Source organism: Aulostomus chinensis, chromosome 12, assembly GCF_037954235.1.
Source record: "Aulostomus chinensis isolate RoL2024-O1b breed Wild chromosome 12, RoL_Achi_v1.0, whole genome shotgun sequence".
NCBI classification, from domain to species: Eukaryota; Metazoa; Chordata; class Actinopteri; order Syngnathiformes; family Aulostomidae; genus Aulostomus; species Aulostomus chinensis.
This window is the reverse complement of record NC_141331.1, coordinates 19242165-19264143: the sequence shown is the minus strand read 5'-3', so window position 1 is coordinate 19264143 and position 21979 is coordinate 19242165. Positions and strand designations below refer to the sequence as shown.

Sequence of the window (21979 nt, the reverse complement as noted above, 5' to 3'; positions counted from 1 at the left end):
CGGCTTCTTCCCACCATCCAAAGACATGCAATTGGAGACCAGGCTGATTGGCCGTATGTGTGGCTGTGAGTGTGTGAATGGTTGTCTGTCTCTATGTTGGCCCTGCGATGTACTGGCAGCTTGTCCAGGGTGAACCCCGCCTCTCACCCATAGCCGCTGGGATAGGCTCCAGCCCCCCTGTGACCCTTAACAGGAATAAGCGGAAGAAAATGGATGGATGGATGGATGGATGGATTCTACTGCTACAAAAAGAACTATAAATACTGCAATAAAATGTGCCTGTCCCATTGACCTTTGACCACCCAAGTTTTTTCAGTTAATCCCTTAAATTCCTGTGGAGGTTTGAGGCAAATCTGAAGAAATTCTCTCAAGAGGTCCCTGAGATGTGGCATAAACAAAAAAGGGACAGATATTGCATACATTTGAGGTCACAGTCACCTTGACCTTTGACCAACACAGTTATTTCAGTCCATCCTTGATTTCCATTGGATGTTTGAAGGAACTCTCTCAAAGCATTCCTGAGATATCACATTAACCTTCACCAGCACACTGGCATACGAAGTTATCACTGTGTTTTATACACAGAGCAAAATCAGGTTGCAGTTATATGTATGTTCTGATTTTGTTCCCTTTCTCCACATCTAAATGCAGACTATGCTTTTAATGGCAAGTCACACATTTCACAATACATCTGGCTTTTTATGCATTTTCCTTGCAAGTGTGTTGTTCTACATTTATTATCCATTACACTGGATTTTTTTGGAATGGTCAGCCACAGTGAGTGACCCTGGTACAGTTATGCAGTGTGTAAGTGCCATCATTTTTATAACCGTTTTCAGGCAAACATTTCAATTTCTTCATTTCATTCAGAGACATAACATACTGTGTGTTCACATGTGAGCGCACACACAAAAAAAACATGCATTTACAACCACTGAGAATCATGATATTTAGACTGTCCTCATAGGCAAACATTCTTACAATGTCAAAGGTTAAAAATATTGCATAAAAACACACAGGTATAGAAGTATGGAAGCTTGGGGGGGGGGGCAACGACTCATTCCAAGGTTTGTCTAAGCCCATCATCTCAGACTTTGATAGTTACTTATTTACAGCAATACTTTACTTAAAAAGTGTATGTAGCTAATATTTGTAGTCTTTAGCTTCAAGCTAAGTGTACCTGGCCGGCTCTACCTAGCATTCTGGATTCAGAAAGAAGTGATGTTGTGGTTAAAACGTCTTTGTGAGATCAGGACAATCTATTGAAAAGCTAAACAGACGTTTTGGGTGAAGTATCACTTTAAGTAAGCGGCAGTGGCACAGATATACATTTTTCATGGATGCTCATGAAAATGCATACCAGAGGTTACGCGGGAACAGGAGATATCTGGAACTTTCAACAAATTAGCCTCAAGGCAAATAACCACTGCAATATATACTAATCTTTATTTAACCCAACATTACAAGAGGGCCTGTAGTAGTAGTCCCAGCTAGCTATATAAATCCAGGCCCAAATTTGTCTCTGGTTTTCAAGGAATATCCCTCTTACCGCAGCCTCATGCACACACACACACACACACACACACACACACACACACACACACACACACACACACACACACACAAACAAGACTTCCTGCCTTCCTCCTCAGATTAGCAGCCCCAGAGCCTGATGGCGTCTGCTGGGGGAATCTGGGTCAGAGCGCCTGGGTCTGGCTGCAGCCGTGGCGAACTGAAGGGAAGAGAAGCGTGGGGGGAAGGTTTTTCCATTATATGGGTATGAGCGTTCATGCATGTGTGCAGGAGTTTGTATCCCTGTGCTTTCTGAATTCTCAGCTCACTCATCAGCGATACGACCTTAACCCAAACAACACAGTTAAGGGGACGTTAAAAGAGTGCATCAGATGAAGTAAAGGAGGATCTCATCGTAATCCCATCATCATTCTTCATCCAGCCCCGAAAGAGTCAAGAACTCTGCATTAAAGGACCCAGGGATTTGGAAAGCTGCATTACTACTTGTAGTTGCCTCCAGCGTGTCAGACTCAGTTCACCCAGATGATGTGAGGGATGAGCTCATGCTAAATAAGGCCACCCAGACCTCCACGCTTGCAGCCGTCCCCCATTCTCCTCCTGCTTTATCTGGTTGTTGTGTCTCGGCAGCTTGAACACACTCCTTGTTACATCAGGCCCCAACTATTCCCCAAGAATATCGACGGCTAGATGGGGATGTCTGAACTGTTTTTAACAGTGCAATGCGTCCCAGTTTGGAAAAACAGGAAAGTGAATATTCCTGCAGGATATCCCCAAAAATTATGTTTTTTTTTTTTAAGTTTTGATGGAAAGATATGCAAGATTACAAGAATAAGTAATTAACAAGTGAAAAAGAACAAGTGAAGAGTATTCTAGGCCATTGTCAGAATGTCAAATTCCAGTCCAGTTCCTCGAGTCCATGTTAAATTGCTAAAAGAACGCCTGATTCAGGAAATCACTTTGATCTCATTCTGTATCAGTAATCTGCAATGCGAAGAGCACGTCTAACTGGATTTTGATACCATGTTCATTTTCTGTTTCCAAGAAATCTTGAAGGTTTGCACATTGATAACGTTATCACGGTTCCTAAACTTGAACTCAAATTTGTACGCTCTCACAAGCTGCATTCACAGGCTTTTCAAGCATGTTGGCGCTATTGTTTTGAAAAACTTCACATATGTCAAGCGTCTGAGAATCAAATCAGACCATGAATGTTTCTACGGTATTTCTTGTCTTGGTGACTTCACGAGGTAATTAGGAGCAATTAACAATTTTCTAACAATTCTCAGGCGATTCAAATTGATTTTGCGTCGAGACTTACATCTAACCCTCTTCTCCAGAAACTCAGACAGTGCTGTGTTGCAGCTCAAGCCAATCTTCAGGTTCAACTCAGCTTTCAGATCAGACCACTGTTATGTGGCATCTACTGCTGACTCCAGGATAAAAGGCGAACACTGTTGAAAAGCGTTGTTTGAGCTTCTTTGAACTCCATTCAACATTCATCCTCTTATTCACTGACAGCAAAAGTTTTTAAATCCATTTGCAAAATGAAAAGCAGCTTGAGCTTGATGTTTTACTTGCATTTGTAACACACTAGAACTGAAGAGCCCCAAAATTTTCTGTGTAATTTAAATTTGCGTGAAGAGTACTGGTGTTTGTGTTTATTCCTCATCTTACCCAAAAATGATAGGCAACACCAAAATTCAGAGCTCGGACATTCACATCAGTATGATTGTGTTCAAATAAACAGAAGGCCTTTATACACAAACATTTTATTTGGTTAAATAAAACAATCTAAAATGAACAGAATAGGTGTGAAATGAGTCATGGGTGTATGACAGGAGCCTATCAATACAAACAAAAATATCCAATTATGTAAAACATCTCGACACTTGCCCTGCATTCCTCAATCAAGGCTCCACTGACTTCCTCATTCCTGACAGGGAACATGGAGGGGGCGTGGGTGCATACAGACTAACAATGGCCCTCGCTTGATTTCTCCTAATTTTATGCCCGTTTTCGGTACAGGGTCCATCTGCAGCATCCGGCAGAGGCTGAAGTCCACCTGTAGTGGATCATTTTATTCAGAGGAAGAACCAACAAAGGCTGCTGAATAAAAACTGACTCAATTCCTAACCAAGGTAGATACGAGTAGGGAGGAAAAATGGGCACATCAACTTGTATTTACAAGACATATTCCAGCTCATAACGGACATACATGTTCTTCTCGTCATTGTAGACCTGTGGGTAGTGGGCAATGAGGGCGTCTTGGGAGCCAATATAGATGGAGTTGTAAATCTTCCAGTAGACATCTCTCACCTTTCTGGCTGGGTGGAACAAACCCTGCAGACAATAACAACAAAGATTATTATGAATAGCAAGGTTACACCTTTGTAACAAACATGTTTTCTGATTTTTTTTTGAGGGCTAGCTCATATCAGGCTGACAAAACAGCTTGTCTGTCAATATTGGCTTAATGTAAATACATTACTGATGTATATGCAGGCTGATAAGTGCTTATAATTAGCAAAGAAATACTTGTACAGTTAAAGACCATTTGAACAAGATTTTTTTCTCTGTTTATTTTTTTCCCCACAAGACAACACCGACTGTTTTTCACTCAAAAATGTCCCATTATCCATTTCATAAATTTGTACAGTATTTTGAAGTATACAGAGAAGCTCATTACAGTACCCTAGCAGCACTGGCACCATGTAGTACCTCTAATATACTTGCAACAAGAAACAACCACACTAGTGCAGAACTATAAATAAGCCTGTACAGATGAAAAACATAAATCCTTAAGCCAACAAGGGTGTTTTTGATACTTCTTTCCTTCTTTGATACTTCCCTTCTTTGATCAACATACTTTGTATTATTAAGGTGTTCAAATACATCTATAAAGCCGCTCTTGAACAGATAATTTACAGGAAATAGGTTTAAACAGGGGGATTAAACAGCTGTGTTCCAATGATTAATTTGTAAAACTGAGATCCTGTTTGGCCTCACCTGTAAGCAGTACTGAAGCATGCGGCACGGCCCGATAGCAACCCTCAGCCCCTCCAGCGCACCCATCACAGCCTGGATCACATGAGGTGACGTTTCAAACACATTGGGCCAAACGTAGTTGAGCAAATGGTTGAGGGAGTCTTCACAACCAAAACCGTAGACGCCTAGAGACATGTGTTGGACCACTGCGCTAGCTGTCTGTCTGTGGACCAGGTCTCTGCAGGATGACAGAAGTTCATGGGTCACGACAAATCAGATACTGAGCCTACACAAAGAATGTTACAACAAAGGACATGCTTATCAAATTTTCACAGCTTTTAATTAAGACACCGAAATCAGTCCTGTTCCTTAAATTAGGTACCAAAGATTAGCGGGTAAAGCATCAACTTACCTGTCCATAAGTGCGTCCTCCAGCAGTGGCGTGACAGCGTAGATGTAATCTTTGCCCATCTCTCCAATGTACTCAAAAAGGAAGGACAGGGACTTGAGCACACCGTTCTGCACGTTGAGCTCGGGCACACGGTACTCGTTCATGAGAGCCGGCAGGACAGTGAAGGGTGAACATGTCTCAGCAACAATAGCAATGGCGACAGTAGTACAGACACGGTTCTGACGCTCTTGGACCTTAAGGTTATTGAGCAGAGTAGCCAAGACATCATGGGGCCTGTGGGGGGAGAGAGGGTGATATTTACAAGTTTTATCTACAAGCAAGGAACGTCTGAGCCCACACTGAGTATTTCATCATGTGAAATTACGATGACAGCTGAAGATCTCTAATCTCTCACCCAATGGCCTTAGCGATGTAACCGAAGGTGTTGACAGTAGCTCTGCGGATGGCCTTCTTGTGAGCCTTGAGCAGCTCCAGCAGTTCAAAGCAAATCCTCATCCACTCTCTGGCTGACACATATTCAGCACCCCTGAAAAGAAAGAATACACAGTAAGATCAGATAAGGTGTTGTGGAGACACTACTAGATCCATTTAGAGGTGCACTAAGCATTGCATGACGTCACTTCTGTTGATGTTCGTTGTAAATACCAAACAGAGCAAGCTCGCCCCCCGTTTCTATAAATGTCATGGACACACATCAACATGGAAAGTGCTGCACTACATTGTTAAGATGAGTGACAAAACTCCAACTATTTGGTGTGTAAATTTATATTCTGAGTCTTTATACAATATCTTCACAATATTAAAGTTACGAGTTACAGCTGATTTATTGAAAATTATTTGATGAGCTTATGCAAAAGCGACACTTCTTGTAGACGTTGTCCTTCCTAGAATCGATGCTCGTGCTAGCTAGGACCAATAGAGTAAGCTAGGAATAAACTATTACATTGAAAAATGGCTTGCAAGTGCCATAGCCACTACCCTACTCACTTGACTTTGCTTATTCCCCAATGTATGCATTTTGTCACTTATCGGACGCAACGTGGTTTGTTATGTTTATGTGCAAATCCTGTGCACTCAGTGTTTGCCATTTGTGAGCCCTGTGTTGTCTCCAGAGACCAGACTTTTTCATAGTGTATTTGGGGGCAGGCAGCTAGTGGATCAAGGGGAGACGCCTACGATTTGAGACAAAAATGAATCGCGCTGAAACCATGCAACAAGGCTCAGTACACCTTTAACTTGAGGGATTTTTTCAAACCTGTCAGCAATCCTGCCAACTAAGTCGATACAATTCTCCTGCACTTTCTCGTGTCTGTTCTTCAAAATAGGAGTCAAACGAGGAAGCAGATCTTTGATCGGTGGAGTCATCTTGTGCATTCCTACAGAAACAATGAGAAGACATTTTCACCCAAAACTCCAGCAACTTGAACAGGCCAGCATGAAAAAGAGGCTTCCTGATACTCAAAGGCAAAAGTCTGACTGTAAAAGCAGACAATAAATGTTGAGCATGTGACGGCACATACCAATAACATTAACGATGGCCTTCAGGGCTCCCAAGATACTGCCCAGCACCTCAGGGTACTCTTCTCCCAGATACTCATACAGCACCACACCCAAGTGACCCATCAGCTTCTCCTGCAGTGAAGGTAAAGAGCACCATGTCATTAGCTTTCTTCGTTACATGACGTGTGTGTGTGTGTGCCCGTGTGTGTGTGTATCTCTCACGCACCTCCTGGCAAGTCTTCATGACCACAGCTGTACGGGAGATCAGGTCAGCAGCCTGTTGACGCACTTTGGCCGACTTGTTGTTGAGACGCCACAGCACTGTACCACAGATCTGCGGCAAGTAGGGCTTCACACGCTTCCCGAGGGCATTAACCACAGTACCAAAACCATTCAGCATCACAGAGTCCTGGAGAGAGGATTCAGGAAATTACTGGCATTCTGTTAAAGAATATTCTCTCAGTGTACTGGGTTATCAGCACCATTCCTCTCACCTCTGTGGTTTGTTCCTGGAAGGCGTACAGGATTCCGTCAATTAGTTGCTCCTCCAACTTGTGGTCAATGTCAGCTGCTCCCAGGTTGCCCATGATTTTCTCAATGGTCTCCATGACCATCTTTCTGTACTGTTCTGCCTCATCTTTCAGGTCATCCACAATGCGAGAAATTATTTCTGCTGCTCCAACCTTGTTAGCCAACTCTACCGTGGTGTCCACCAACTGTATGCAGAGGGGGGAACAAAACACCATGTGGTCTTAAACTTACTTTGAAGAACGCATACCAAACAAATGCTGGGCTAATGTTCTTTCATTTAAAATCAGTTTTAGAAATGGCAGACTGTTGCTTCAGCTAGCTCTCATTCACAGACTTTTTTCTGTTCCATTTCTACATAGTCTTCCCAGATGATTAAAAAGCGGTGGTGGGGATGCTGAAAACCTCTGCAGGCCTACCTTTTTTGGAAACAAAAAGTTAAGGATCAGGAATCAATAAAGGGTCAGACTGATAACGGAAAAGATAATGGCTTTGGTATCAATTAAGTCCCATCCCTCATGTTACACTGTCTAGTCCTCCTAGGGTTGTACAACAGTTCCTTCCTTAACAATACTGGAAGTAATCACTGGGTAAATGATGTGACTGATTACTGAGAATGCAAATATCAAGAGGTGGTGTGTTAAAGTGACTATTTCTATTCATATTCAAGCATTCTTACTTTGTTTTGACAGTGGTGGTTCAACATCATCTTCTGATTCCAAATGTAAGTTTTCACAGATGATTATACTGACCTGATATAAGCGACTCTTGCAGTCCAGAATGTGCATGTGTGTATGTGTGACATAGTGCTTGAGTGCGAGTGTGTATGTGCCAACCTGTCTGTAGTTGCGTCTATCCAGGGCCATCCTGTGCTGCCAAAAGTGCTTGAAGAAGGGGGGCAGGATCTCAGTCTTAATGTAGTTAGCTTCCACACCATCAGTGCCACAGCACTGCTTGACCACCTACAGAACAAGTGAAACACAACAAAGGGGTACAGGTCAGAGATGAACACCTATGACAAGAGCTTGAGGGGAGGGATCAGGTTCACTTTGTAAATGTGTCTAACAGGTGCAGTGCAGAGCAAGAACAGAGGGGACACAAATGTAAGCTCATCAAGCTCTCATGCTGGAAGTTCATCAAGCAGACTACTAGCCCTGTGTCAACCATGGAACAGCTGAACGAGCAAGAATGAGTCACACTGACTAAACATTAAATACAATTTCTGAACATCTTAGGAGCTTCTGTTGATGGGAAGGAACCAGAACCCTTACTTACCTTAAGAACAATCTTTTTCATCTCCTCATCAGGGGACTGGAACTCTCTGATGAGGATCAACATCACCTCTCTGGTGTAGTAGTTTGCATACTCAGCATCCATCAGAGGGATCAGGTAGCCGATGGCTTTGAGGAAGGCAGCCAAACCCTGGAGAGGCATAAGAAAATGATTTCAACCTTGGCTTTTCAGTTTTTATTTGTTCACTTCAGCTATGTGTGTCTTGTCTGATGCTTCCAGTAGAGTTATTATTGGTCTGATGTGACCTCTACTGATGACAGCAGCCCCTGGAAGGAGACGATATAGCAAGCAAATATTCACACTGGAGCCACATGCAGGCTCAGTGCTGGGTGTTGATCTTGCAAATACTGTGTATTCTACTGTTCAGAAACTTTGACTTCATGAAAGCTGCATCAAAATCATTAGTTCCTTTTGTTGGCCAGGTTTGGCTGCATCTTTTGACTAAGGGCTGGTCTCAATTTGAGGCTGTAACATTTGTTTATTCTTTTATTTTCAAGTAAAGATACATTTGCTGACTGAAACACTGTAAGAGCTTAAGGATTAATGCACAGGACCTTCATCATCAGCCTGAGGAAGATGACAAAAGGACCTGGAAAAGCAAGTTTTTTTCCCCCACCAAATCTTTATTTAAACTTAACACAGGTTTGAATAAACTGGTTTTGTGGTAAAGTAATTCAATCAAATTAAAGGTATTCTTACCTTTCCTCTGTGCTGTCTGATACCCTTCCAGAGGGGCTTGAGCACTGAGTCAAAGGATTCAATACCATACGGTGTGGCAGCTTCAGCCAGAGCAGCAATAGCCAGGGCACTGATGGTTCTCACCTTCTGCTGCTCATCCACCAGACCTGCAGTTCCAGAGTCAAGCAGACATGCAGTTAGTCAATGATTATGAGCTTAAAGTATACATCTCAATATCAGTCCAATTTAACAACAATAATAACAAAAACAAAAATAAGAAATTACAGCAGAAATGGTTCTGCACATGTAACCAAAAGCTAAGATATTGTGCACGTTTGGTACCCGAAGATTTAATAAAGTGTTAATTTTTATATTACAACAACTTGCAAACACATAAACGTGACCACAACTGACCATGTTCAATAATCTCGACCAAGCTTCGGAGGTGGGGCAGAATGGCACAGCCCATGAGAATGGCGATCTGCTGGACGATCTTAATGCCAGTGTGTCGGGCTTGCCAGGACTTCTTGCTTTTACAGACAGCTTTGAGGAATGGTAAAAGAGAGGGAATGCCAAGGGCTGAGGCCACCACAGCAAAGGCTCTGGCTGTGGTGTTTCTGACATACTCATCCATGTTGTCGATATCAGGTCGCATAGTAGAGATCATTGTGGCCAAACCAGCAGCCTAAGACAGAAGGACAGAAGTTTTAAAATATGTGATGTCAATGGTTTATTGCTTTCAGTGGCAAAAAACATGCACCAAAAGTGAATTTGTTACAAAAACCTTGCACTGGTAGTTCATGCACATTGATTTTTAATGACATCTACTGTATTGCTTATGTCCTTTAACAGCCCAACACCTAGTCTAAATTCTGTTAATGGAGCATCCGATTGTAACCAACGGGTGCAGGGTGAGAACAGACAAGGCGTGACAGTCAGGTCTGCTAGCTCTCATGTTGGTGTCAATCTAGCGAACTACTAGCCCTGATCTGACCATGGACTGATCGAACAGGCGAGAAAGGTTCGCAAGAGCTGCTGATTAAGTGGGGGGAGGGGGGGTTTTCCACATTACCTTTGCCAAGTTGGAAATAATCTCTCTGCCTTCAACTCTGGCATAGTAGTCCTCATCAATCAGAAGGGGCTCGATCACCACAAGGATCTGGACACACAAAAAGTGATCAGCTGGGGTCTCAGGCTCAATCCACTGAAATATAGACATCTTTCACAAGAGCTTACCTTGTGTACGTATGGTCTAACCAGGTCATCCAGTTTATAGAGAATGCGGTCAATGACTTTCACCAGCAGATGGCGCTCTTGGTCCTCCAGGGTTGGAGACATGAGCAGCGGCAGAATCTGGTTGAACAGGGGGCCTGCTCCAAACTCACGAGCTTTATCTGTGATCTGACGCAGAGCCGCCTAGGACAGGAGGGAAAGAGGATCAGACAGTGGGTGTCATCCTTTACTCCCACTGCAATTAATATTTTAAACAAGTGACGTGAAATAACCCCCATACATGCACTGTGTCACTCTGCACAAAGTAGCCCCAGATTTTTGGAATGTTTTGTTTTATATTTTTAGCTCAAGTGAGGTTTGTTAGTGGTAAACTGAGCGTTCTGATCCTCCTCTAATACAATTTTCTGTCAAAACAGACAGTTTTCTAAATGTAAACAGTTGACAATTTCTGTCTGCTGTTGAAAGCAGAGCATGGTTGTCAACACTTTGACCTCTACTAACAGCAGCAGTATCTCTCAGGAGATTATTTAGCAAGCAAATATTCACACTGCAGCCACACACAGGCTTAGTGCTGGGTGTTGATCTTGCAACTTGTACTTCATGCCATTACAAGTTTTCTCATCAGATTATGAGTGGAAACTAACATGAATACATGCAGAGTTTAGGAAAGTGGGAGCTGATGTCAGCAAAGTAGGTTTGAAGATGATTCAGGATACCGTAAAAGGCTTTTAAGAAAGTAATTAACAACAACCTACCTTTCTCATGGGTGGTGTTCCATTTTTAATCTTCAGCAGCAATTTCATTATCTTTCTTTCTTTTTGTTCTTCAGGGCTCAACGTAGACTCATCAACCTCAACCTGACATGAAGAGAGTCTGTCAGACTTGTTTTACCACAGATGGAACAAACATCATGTAGTGTTTTATGTGTTGTGTGTGTTTTAAGAGCTCACCAGCAGTTTGTCAAAATACTGGATGTCATCAGGTTTGAGGAAGGGGAGGTTCCCTGAGGGCTGGTCATTCATCTGTTTTGTGGTGCGGTCCTCTGCCTGCATGTGGAAACCTGTCATACCTCCAATAGGGGTGGGTGTAGCTGACAGCTTTCGGGCCGGGGTGCGAATTGGCACATAACCAGCTGGTGGAGGCAAGACCTACAGAGAGGAAAAATTAACTGTAAGTACTACCTATTCATGGTTTTGTTGTGTCAGAATGACAAAAAAAATAGAAAGGGGCTCAGACCTTGTACCCCTCTGGAAACATGGCATCAAGCTCCTCATCTGTGAGTGGTCGGTTCCTCTCATCAATCTCCCTCTCCCACCTCCACGCCTGCAGTTGCTCTGGAGTCATGCTCATCAGGTGACCTGGAGAAAGCAATAGCACAGACTTGTAACTCCCTTATTCAACAGGCTTGAGCACTCATAATAGCCATTAACTTCCTTTAAACCACAGACAAACCGCACCAAGTTGGACATGAACACTACAAAACACAAAAGAATCATCTACCTGGTGTTGGAGTAGCCATGTTCATGGCAGGGGTTCCTATGGGGGTCTTTCCAGGTGTCAGCAATGGTGTTGAAGATCCCATCTGACTAGCAGGGGTCTCATCCCAACGAGACTTTCTCTTACTGGCCCCTGGGGTTGGTGTCTCACCCACCGACTCATCCCCTCTGTCTGTGCGTGGGGTTTCAGCCCAGCCACTCCCGTGTCCAGGGGTCTCTCGTTCTGTCTTGGGGGTTTCGTCCCAGCGGTTCTTACGCACACTTCCTGTGGCTCCACCGTGGCCAGGTGTGGCATGACCAGGTGTATCCCTGCCAGGGGTGGCAGCACCAGCAGGTGTGTGGCTGGGGGTCGGGTCCCACATTCGGGTGCTGGGTGTGGCCCCTGGGGTCTCACTGCCTTTAGGCCGACCAGGGGTTTCATCCCACCGGCTGTTAGAAGGTGTGTGTGCAGGAGTGTGTCCTGGAGTCTACAAAAACAAAGAAAATATGACACAAACAACTGCAGCATTAAAAGCACATCCAATTGTATAATAGCAGGGTTCCTACAAGTTTCAACAAGTCAAATTTAAGACCTTTTAAGACCTTTTTAAAGACTTTTTGAATAAAAATTTTAGACCTATTTGCGACACCATATGATAGCTTTTGGTCATCAATGGAATGGTGGGATGTGCTTCCCAACACACAAAATGCTTCATGTGGTGCTGAACCAAGTAGATCTATACATGAAAAAAAAGAATCTCCAATGATGCATGGCAGCACCGACCAATTCGAAAAAAGACAGATACAGAATTCTCAATTTCACCATTTCTTTTGGCATTGAAAAATGAACACTACCACACTCCTTCCCTACAGAGAATGCAATTGGAGTAGGGGAGTGAATTGAAAAATAAAAAAAAATAACAATAATAATAAATTTTAAAAAGTGAAAAATTAGTGTGTTAAGAATTTGTGTGCACATCAGTGACATATGTTGTATTGAAGTACCGGGAACCTGGGCAGTGGTAGCAAAGACCTGGGTCACTGGAGGAGGTCGAGGCATAGCAGCAGGTGCTGGGTCCACTGGAGACGATGTAAGATATCTGGCTCAATGCAGCCTTCTTACTCGTGTCTCATGTTTACCGGACTTTGCGTGCGACTCCAGAGCCTTTATCCCTAATGTTCCCAGTTGAACATTTTTTTGCACTAAGTGCATTGGGCTTCGTGCGGATTTCCAGTAACTCGTTTCAGCCAGCATTTAAATTCTTTTTCGTCCAGCCATAGAGCATTGAATCGGCACTTGCCCATTTTAGATACCTGATCAGACTCACTGTGTGCATCCACCACATGTAACCTGCTCGACTTTCTGTGCAACACAGAACTTGGACCACATGAATGTGATAAGCAGCGTTGGGATTTCTCATTTTATTGGCTCCACTTTGAATAATTTTTTGTTTATGTGGTCAAACTGATTTCATTGTCAGACACTACTGAGGGAACTTTTTTTTAAACACAGTAGATCTAACGTAATGTCAATTTAAGACTTGGTGCCTCATTTTTCAGACCTACTACCAAAATGTATGAGTTTTTAAGGACCTTAAATTTCAGATTGTTGAATTTTAGACTTTTAAGACTTTTTAAGACTGCGCGGGAACCATGAATGGGATTAGTTACATTATACCAAGTACATGGAAAGGGTTCATCTTATGATCAACCTAACTAGAGGGAAAAGCAAGCAGTAGGAAGCTCAAACCTGGGTAACTTACCTCAGCAGTGGCATCAGCCTGGTCCCAGCTGGACATCTTTTTGGGTGTAGCATTGGAGGGGGTTTGATCAGCTGTTTGGTCCCAGCGACGCTTCCGTTTTGCGACAGCTTGGGTCGCAGCAGACCCGTTGACTGCTTTCAGCTCCCCCGCCTTGGCCTTCTCTGCCAGCTGCTGACGAATTTCTCTCTGCACGCAAAAAAACAAAACAAAATGTCAGTAAAGAACAATACAAATAGCAGGATTCTTATCATAAAAGAGCCTAACTGAACGCCATCTAGAAAGACAGTTCTTACCTCCTCTTTGGACAGGTTTTGCTCCAACATGACGTCCACATATGACCTGACCTGCAGCTTGGGGTCCGGCGTTTTGCCCCCTGCGCGAAAGAGCACCAACAGAACAAAAGACACTCATCAGTACACACTCTGGGACTCATGCTGTCAATAAAACCAAGCACAAACACAGCCGGCTAACCCTGACTTTCTTTACCAACAGATTAACTTACAATGTTCCTGTTTTCTTAAAAACAATGTCCTACTGAATTACATTGAAATATACATTTGTCTCTCTTACAAAGACATAGCATCATATGGAAAAACAAGCAGATACATGGAAGAGCTGAGGTTGTGGTGCTTTCTTTAAGTGGATAAAGAAGTTATAGCCATCACTGATGCAGGGGTCCTGGGCTGTGCTCTTCAGAATACGTACACTTTCAGTGCCAAGGGTCCTTCTGCAGTCAGACTTCAACCGGCAGAAAAGAAGCCTAGAAAATTTCTCTTTACCATTAGTAACACTTTGGAAAAGGGTTTGAACTCACACACAACAGTATACCACCTGTGTTGCATAGACTTACGGCACTCAAAAAAAAAAAAAAAAAAGGAATAATAATAATAAAAAAACAGAATACATTATCTTCTTGGGGCAAAACCACAAACTAGAATAATCTATTAAAGACTTTGTGGTCCAGATTCCAAAATTATTTGTAATATTGGAGGAAAAAAAATGAAGTCAAGATTTTGAAGCTAGAATGACATTACCACAGCAGAGAAGTAATCTACCTTTGCTTTTAATATAAAAATGAGGCAAAAAATAAAATGAGGGCCATCTGTCAGAAATTCTACATGGCAGAGACTGAATTTTGACTTGTCAATGCTAATTGATATTCAGTCATCAGAAAGTGGGATCTTGACTTCTTTTTCCAAGCTAGCAAGCAAAATCAGCCAAGGCTACACAGTCAGATTTTTGGTGCAATAATGGTATTACTTATCTAAGTTTCTAGAATTGGCCACAGAAATGAAATTAAAAAGGGGGGTGAGGTTTGCTGTTGCTGGGCTGCATCTGATTCCCCTCACAGGCCCCACGCAGTGAAACAAGCAGCGAGTGGACCCTGACCAAAAACTGACAAGTGAACAGTTCTCTGTGTTCCCCATAACCTACACAGGATGAGTTGCTGCACCCTTAACAGAGTGCAGTACAGGACTGGCAAAGCAGTACTGCTGTAGGAGAGAAATTAAGGACAGTTAGTATGGGCCTGTGGTATTGTGGTAAACAATTTTCTTGATAACATATTTCTATTTTACAGAGAGAGTTGTAAAATAAAAATATATTTACACAACAACTTTGAACAAAGAGTTCTCTCTACATGCAGGCTTTTTAATAAGCCTTACCAACCCTGACACATTCAGGCCATTTGAATTTCATGTCGTCAGGGGAAGTGGATACTAAAAAAAAAATTAAAGCTAGTGGGCTTGTACATAAAATAATGGTTTTATTTACACATTAAATGTATGTATGTTGCTTACAATCCCATATAGCATTATCATCTTAAAACAATTATAGAAAATGGCAAATTGATGGTCGGCAACATAAACTGGGAGAGCATTTGCCATGCATGGTCCTACAATGAGACCAATAGTCCTATTCAGCCTAACAAACCAACAGCGGTTGTAAACTACCACAAGGTGCTTCAACTACAGGCCGAGAGAAATTGTGTGGATAAATGAGACCTGATTTATTGACTGATTTCAGGACTTTTATTTTCTCGCATGAAGCCAATGACCGTAGGCAGATTGTGTTGACACAAACCAGCATATTTCACTCATCTTCCTGCCTTTGGATCTAAAGCTCTGTGTCTGTAAGCATGAGGTAGTTACTGGTTGTGAGCACAGTGCCTTGCCAGGTCAGTTACACAATAACTAACCCTCATTTGCTAAATGAGAAGAGGATACTGCACTTTCCCGTTGTAATTTTACAGTCACATGGGATTGTTAACCCTTCGACTCACACACACAACCCATCTGCATCCCATGTTTGTTAGGGGAACCACACCTAACCACCTCTCCTATTGAAAACCATGGTAATCCAAAAATGGATTTGACTGCATTTTATTGTTAACACTGGGGAAAACTGATACATTTGAATATCAATCTTGTCATAAAACAATTCCTCCAAACCAAAATACTCAAGACAATCCAAAATGATGTTTGTTGCAGAGCTGTTAATTCTTTCAAATGTAGCTCATGTGAGGAAAAGAGAGCAGACAGCGCTAAATGTACTGGCACCACAAGAGGATTGACCACAGGAAAGGCATCAAGTCTGGGAAGCAAGCAACTGCATTGTGGTCGAAGGGTTGAACAGCAGAAACCATAGGTAGTCATGGGTGTCATAACAAAGTGAACCAGAAAAGGGGGGATGGGGGAGCATGTAATAACGAGAAAAAAAGGGACAAAATTTACCATCTGCAAAGGGGTCGAGACGCTCTGGTGAGATGATCATCTGCATCCGCCGAGCTTTGTACTCATCCTCCCGCTCTGCAATCTTCTGTGGACGATGCTCTGCAAATGGGTCATACTGCAAAACCAAGAAATGTGGCAAATGAAAATAGGCTTCAAAGACAAAAAGCTCCAAAACATGCGACGGTTAACGTTAACTCCACTTTATGTACTACTTCAGTCAGAAACCACACGATCTAGAGAGGAGATATTGGTTCAGGAATATCCAAATAGGGCGGCGACAGTGACATTATTCACAGATTGGATATGAGAATGATCGTGCTGCTCCACATACTGTAGTGGTCAATGAGTCTACCATTGGTTGAGATACATTACCGTTCTATACATAGTTAAATTAAATTGCTTTGGAATTAGGGGTGTAACGATTCGTTTTAACAACGATTTGATTCGTATCATGATACGATTCAAGGACGCGATCCGAAATTATTCCGTCACGATAAAATAAAAACCTGGATACTGAACAGTGCAGGTGAAGTTTCCCAGATTCCTGTTGTTTCTTGTGAGGGAATCAGGCATAGATTAATTACAGATATAAAAAAACAAGTAAATAAGAATTAATGGCAGCTGCATCCACATTTTATTTGACTGAAGTGCAACTGACACTTCAGGTTGAATGAACAAGAGGTTTACCTTTTCTGCTCTCACTTTCAATATTAAATACATTTTTAATTAAAGTACAGTGGAGCCAAAGATTCAACAGTAGGTTTACGTGCTACTTCTGCTTTTAATTTACAACATAAAAATTGTACAATATTTAATTAAGTTTTAAGTGCAACCAACATCTCATTAGGTTGATTTAACAATAGGTTTGCCTGCTACTTTTACTTTTACATATCCGACAAACAGCAAGCGACTTATTTTGTACAGCTCCACCATCGCAACACTGACCACAATTGTGGTTTGATAACTTCTCAGTCGCTGGCTTCTCCTCTGTCATCTGCAATGCTATGTTTTGTTGTTCTGAAATATGCGCTGCTGCGTGGTGATGACTTCAACGACAGGCAGACCAAATCAAGTAACAGTTCATGTCTCCCATTAAAAGTATTAAAAAACATATTTATACAAATTCTGCTGTGCTTAAATCTAGTGTGTTATTTCCTAGTATCGATTGATTAAATTTTAAATTGATATATGTCATCCGGTAGGCCAACCTGCCAAGCACCAATCGATGTAGTTGGATCATAGGAATAAAAATTGATGTAGTCGATTAAGCGTTACACCCCTATTTGGAATGCATTCAATTCAATGCACTTGAGTATATATCAAGCTTTGGTAACAATATTTTTCACTGCCTGACAATATTGTGTTAAAAATATAATCACCGATTGGAGGAACAGTATTGATAACAATCAAGAAATAAGTATTGGAATCAGTGTTGGTGTCTTGAGATTTACATCCCAAATGGATTGAAGCTGAAAAAGTGGAGATTTGGGCATCTCTAACACAAACCATGTTTTCTTCTGCCAGTAGTACACTAGTAGAATGTCTCAGCAAAATAAAATAAGCCCAACAACTCAGAACATACTTGCTCATCCGATTGAGGAATGGCATTGAGTATTGCCACTGGCGCATGGTATCCCGGCTTCTTTTGCCCCAACAAACTTGTGGATGTGTCATCTTCATCATCCTAAAAAAAGAAAGAAATGGGTGTTCTGTCAGAGATTGCCAAAGTGGCAGGACTCAACTGGCACAATTGTGATACAAAAAGGGGAGAAGTCAATCTCCCAAAAATAAAGAGTTTAGAGCATGATAAAACTAAATAATGAGGATCAGTCATCAGCAACCACCTGGAGAGTAAATTGGTAAAATAAACATGTATGTATATCTGCACTGTGCTGGAAACTACTTACATCTTCCTGTTCGTTGGCAGCGATGGAAGTGACATATCCCGCAAAGCGACTGTCGCTGCCTCCGTAGATCTCTTGGTCATAAAAGCCAGTTGAGTCCAGGCCCACTCCCTGGTCTCCTTCCTCCACCAGGGACGCCTTCATACCCTGGATCTCCAGGATCTGGGCCTCAATATCTACGGGGCATTTAGATAAATCAACACAATAAGTAACACTTACCCAAAAATTACACTTTCACGATAAAACAGGGGATAGAAAACTTATTCAATTTGCTTAAACAGACCATATACGTCTGAGTGCAGTTTCAGGTGAAAGCTACCTATTATTATCACTGCGTTGTTAGCCACGACACGCATGTTAGCATCGAAGTGAAAGCGAATGTGACGAAAATTATCGACGGCTATATAACAAAGCACCTGCTAAAAATGTTACGAGAACTTTAATTATATAGAAAGCGAAAGAATATGTTTATCATCAGTCAAGCACTTGTGCACTGCACAGTGACGGTAACTGTTGGCTAGCTACCTCAGGCTAACGAGAGTGCAACCAGCGCCATTATCTAAAGCGTCCGCGTTGCGTTGCATCTTGGCCTGCCGCGGATCAACTGTAAACGGTAAATCCCTTTGCTTATGGGTGCTACAAATACCACATTATTGACACTACATTTACCTCCATATGACAGTAGTAAAAGTAATATACAAACGATGGTAATTAATTGTTTAAAATAAATACTTCACCTTCGTGTGTTTTGGCGATCTTCGCCATTTTGGTGGTGGTTGTTCGCGTCTGAAACCGGAAGTCTCTAAATCCACATATCCGCTTCTGCACGGCAGCTCACAAACGACAACCCTTTTTTTCTTCTTGCTATTAAAAAACAAAAAAAAAACAACAACATTTCAAAATTATTTAGAGTTATAAAAAGCAAAATAACGAAATGAGAAATGTAGCATTATGCACTCACAAAGAGGCATTCTAATGGCATTAAATAAAAATAAAAAGACAAAGGCAACAAAACTAAGAAAAGCAATGTTCTCCAAATTTTTAGTCAAGTCTTACAATTTTTTATTTTTTTTACAATGTATAAATGAAAATATTTTGACAGTTATTTGAATAAGTAAAGCAACAAATTTACTGAAGCTGTCAGGTTAGATCCCTGTTTGGCAGAAACTTGTGTTTTTTAGCTTAAATACCTTGGTGCCTGATTTGATCCTCTAATGCAGGACTGCCCAAAGTGGGGCCCTGTGACACAAAACTGGCCTACCAAAAGGTTCAGTTTTGTGTAAAAATAAATAAAGGAAAAATGTATGTACAATAAAAGAATAGTAAAGAGCTGAACACATCATTCAAGAAGAAAATCTCCTGACTCCCTTTCCTGACTCTCTTTCTTCAACAAATATAAGGAATATAAATATGCAGAGGCTGACTGACACTGCAGCCAAAGCCAGGGAGGAAAGATGCTAGAGGTTAAATTCAGTCCACCGTATGCTTCAATTTAGTCTACCGGAAGGTGTAAATATAAAGACACGTTGCATATTAAAAGTAATATCAAATATAATTTTAAAAATTATGCTGTACATCACATTTGTTGTTTTCTTTCTTAAGGAGTTATTTAAGGAGCATATCTTGTGATTAAATAATATCCAGCCATTTTATGTGAACTGTATCATTAAATTTCCTGTGCTCACAAGTTCCACATTTCATCCTCATCTGAAATTCATTACTTTGAAAGTTGTGATGAGTGACATGAAAAATAAAAGGTATTTGCATCCCGAACAAGAAACGATAGATCACATTTTGTGCACAGAGACAGGAACGGCATGAGACCAGGGTGGTACTTAGGCCTAAGACAAAAACACTTAAATGAAATACAGTCATATTACTTAAATAACTGGTCCTGGTAACATGTAAAATAAAACTAGCCTCATAATTGTAGAGGCTTTATATCAAATTTAATTGTTTCTCAAGTTCATAATGTATAGTTTCTGTAGTTTTCAAGTGCAAACACATTTTTATTTTCATACTGTACATTGCCACTCAGTGGAGCAACCCAGGTGCAGAAACAGATGAGCTGACAATCGGAGATGAGACTCAAAAAACAGTTTAATTCAAGGACACTTTAATGACCACACATTGACTTATTGTGTGGAGGTGGAGGGAAACACCTACAGAGGCACCCTTTGTCACTCAAGCAAAACTTATGAGTAAATGTGTCATGGATGCTGTTGATTGAAATTGAAAAAAATATTTCCAGTCACTGCAGTGGGTTTTGGGGGAAAGCAGGGAAGGGGAAGCAGAAAAAGTCCATAAAAGGGAAGCAGAGGAGAACACAATTCTGATTTAAAAGGTGAAAGGCAGACAGAAATTATGATTTTAAAAAAAGTCATGTTTCGTAACATTGGATGGTACTGTCTAAACCAGGGGTGGGCAACCATGTGCCATGGAGGGCCGTGTGTATGAAGGTTTTCCTTCCAACCAAACATTCTAACAGGTGATTCCAGTGATTAACACACCTTCAGCAACAGAAGAGTGTTAATCAGTGGAATCACCTGTTAAAGTGTTTGGTTGGAAGGAAAACCTGCATACACACGGCCCTCCATGGCACATGGTTGCCCACCCCTGCTCTAAACAGTGGCTAAGATCTGGCAGTGTGGAAGGTGGTGATGAAGTATGCTGAGTTGATTGCAGGATTTGATGCAGCTGGTGAGACTCTGCTCTGTCGCAAGTCAGACAATCACACACGCACACACTCACACACACACACACACAAACACATTAGCAAGAATAGAAAGATGTTTGTAGCCTTTCAGGGGATAATGTAAAGTGCACTCCCAATAAAATTATTGGCAAGACATATTGGATCAGTGTTACAGGCTGTAGAATGTTAAAAAAAAAAAAAAGTTTCCTGTTCCTATTATTTTCACACAATCATTTGGCAACCCCTAACCAAAGAAATAATTGTATCTAAACATCCATCCATTGTCTTCCGCTTATTCCTGTTAAGGGTCGCGGGGGGGGCTGGAGCCTATCCCAGTGGCAACGGGCAAGAGGCAGGGTTCACCCTGGACAGGTTACCAGTCCATCACAGGGCCAACATAGAGACAAACAACCATTCACACCTACAGTCAATTTAGCGTATCAATCAGCCTAATCTCCAATTGCATGTCTTCAGACGGTGGGAAGAAGCCAGAAAACCCACGCAGGTACAGGGAGAACATGCAGACTCCACACAGAAATATCCAAGCTGGGACTCGAACATGGAACCTTCTTGCTGTGAGGCCACAGTGCTAACCACTGCACCGCCTGTATCTAAATTTGTTAAATGCAAACCAACTTGAAAGCACATAACATACAAATTTCTGTTGCATTATTCAGTTATACAAATTCAAATTTGTTTATCAATTAGGACTCATATCCAGGTGAAGGCTAATTTAGCATATGTGCTGGCTAGCAGAGACCAGATTATTTATGAGATGCACATCAAAGGCGCTAAGCAAATCCTTGGTGTCAGAGGAAGACAACAAATTGACCATGTGAATTCTTTCCCAGCCCATGTTGTCCATTGTCAGATGTTCAATTTATTAAAGCCTGTTAACAAAATATAAATTAACAATAACCTGGAAAAATTTTGGACATTTCCTTCCACACTACCTGCATATTGGAGTATATGACGCTCTGACAAAAACATTTTTTGTGGGTTAATATTGATTTCCTGTAATATATTTTTGAGTTGTATTGAACCACAAAGCACAACAAAAATCTTATTTAGATTTAATCAAGGCTCATAAGTCAAGATACCGATTCATCTGTTTATTTTTCATGTGTAAACTGACCCATCAGAAACTTCATCTTCAGCCTCACAGGTGTGAAAATCTCAAGGAAATTCAATAAAAAATGTGTATGAACCCTGAATGGCCCAGTCACTGACAGAGGAATCAGAGGAATT

At 41.6% G+C, this 21979-nt stretch overlaps 1 protein-coding gene across 3 annotated transcripts; it reads right to left on the bottom strand.

Moving 5' to 3' along the window:
• Window positions 1–3298: 3298 nt before the first annotated feature.
• On the bottom strand, window positions 3299–18878 carry sf3b1 (splicing factor 3b, subunit 1). 3 transcript variants are annotated; one of them, XM_086220708.1, is made up of 24 exons: window positions 18774–18878; window positions 18040–18212; window positions 17715–17816; window positions 16133–16247; window positions 13694–13773; window positions 13401–13586; window positions 11663–12125; window positions 11399–11520; window positions 11113–11310; window positions 10918–11019; window positions 10166–10345; window positions 10002–10088; window positions 9344–9614; window positions 8951–9096; window positions 8234–8380; window positions 7795–7920; window positions 6925–7146; window positions 6657–6839; window positions 6451–6562; window positions 6186–6306; window positions 5325–5456; window positions 4931–5203; window positions 4540–4756; window positions 3299–3873 (listed from the first exon to the last, which is right to left on the bottom strand). In XM_086220708.1, the coding sequence occupies exons 1-24, from the start codon at window positions 18799–18801 to the stop codon at window positions 3715–3717; spliced, it is 3945 nt and encodes a 1314-aa protein (XP_086076834.1). In that variant the 5' UTR covers window positions 18802–18878; the 3' UTR covers window positions 3299–3714. The 3 variants fall into 3 exon arrangements, with proteins under 3 accessions (XP_086076834.1, XP_086076835.1, XP_086076836.1); XM_086220709.1 differs by lacking the exons at window positions 18040–18212; window positions 18774–18878 and having other exon boundaries at window positions 3300–3873; window positions 14106–16247; window positions 17715–17756; XM_086220710.1 differs by lacking the exons at window positions 17715–17816; window positions 18040–18212; window positions 18774–18878 and adding an exon at window positions 14106–14160 and having other exon boundaries at window positions 3300–3873; window positions 16133–16147.
• Window positions 18879–21979: the final 3101 nt, after the last annotated feature.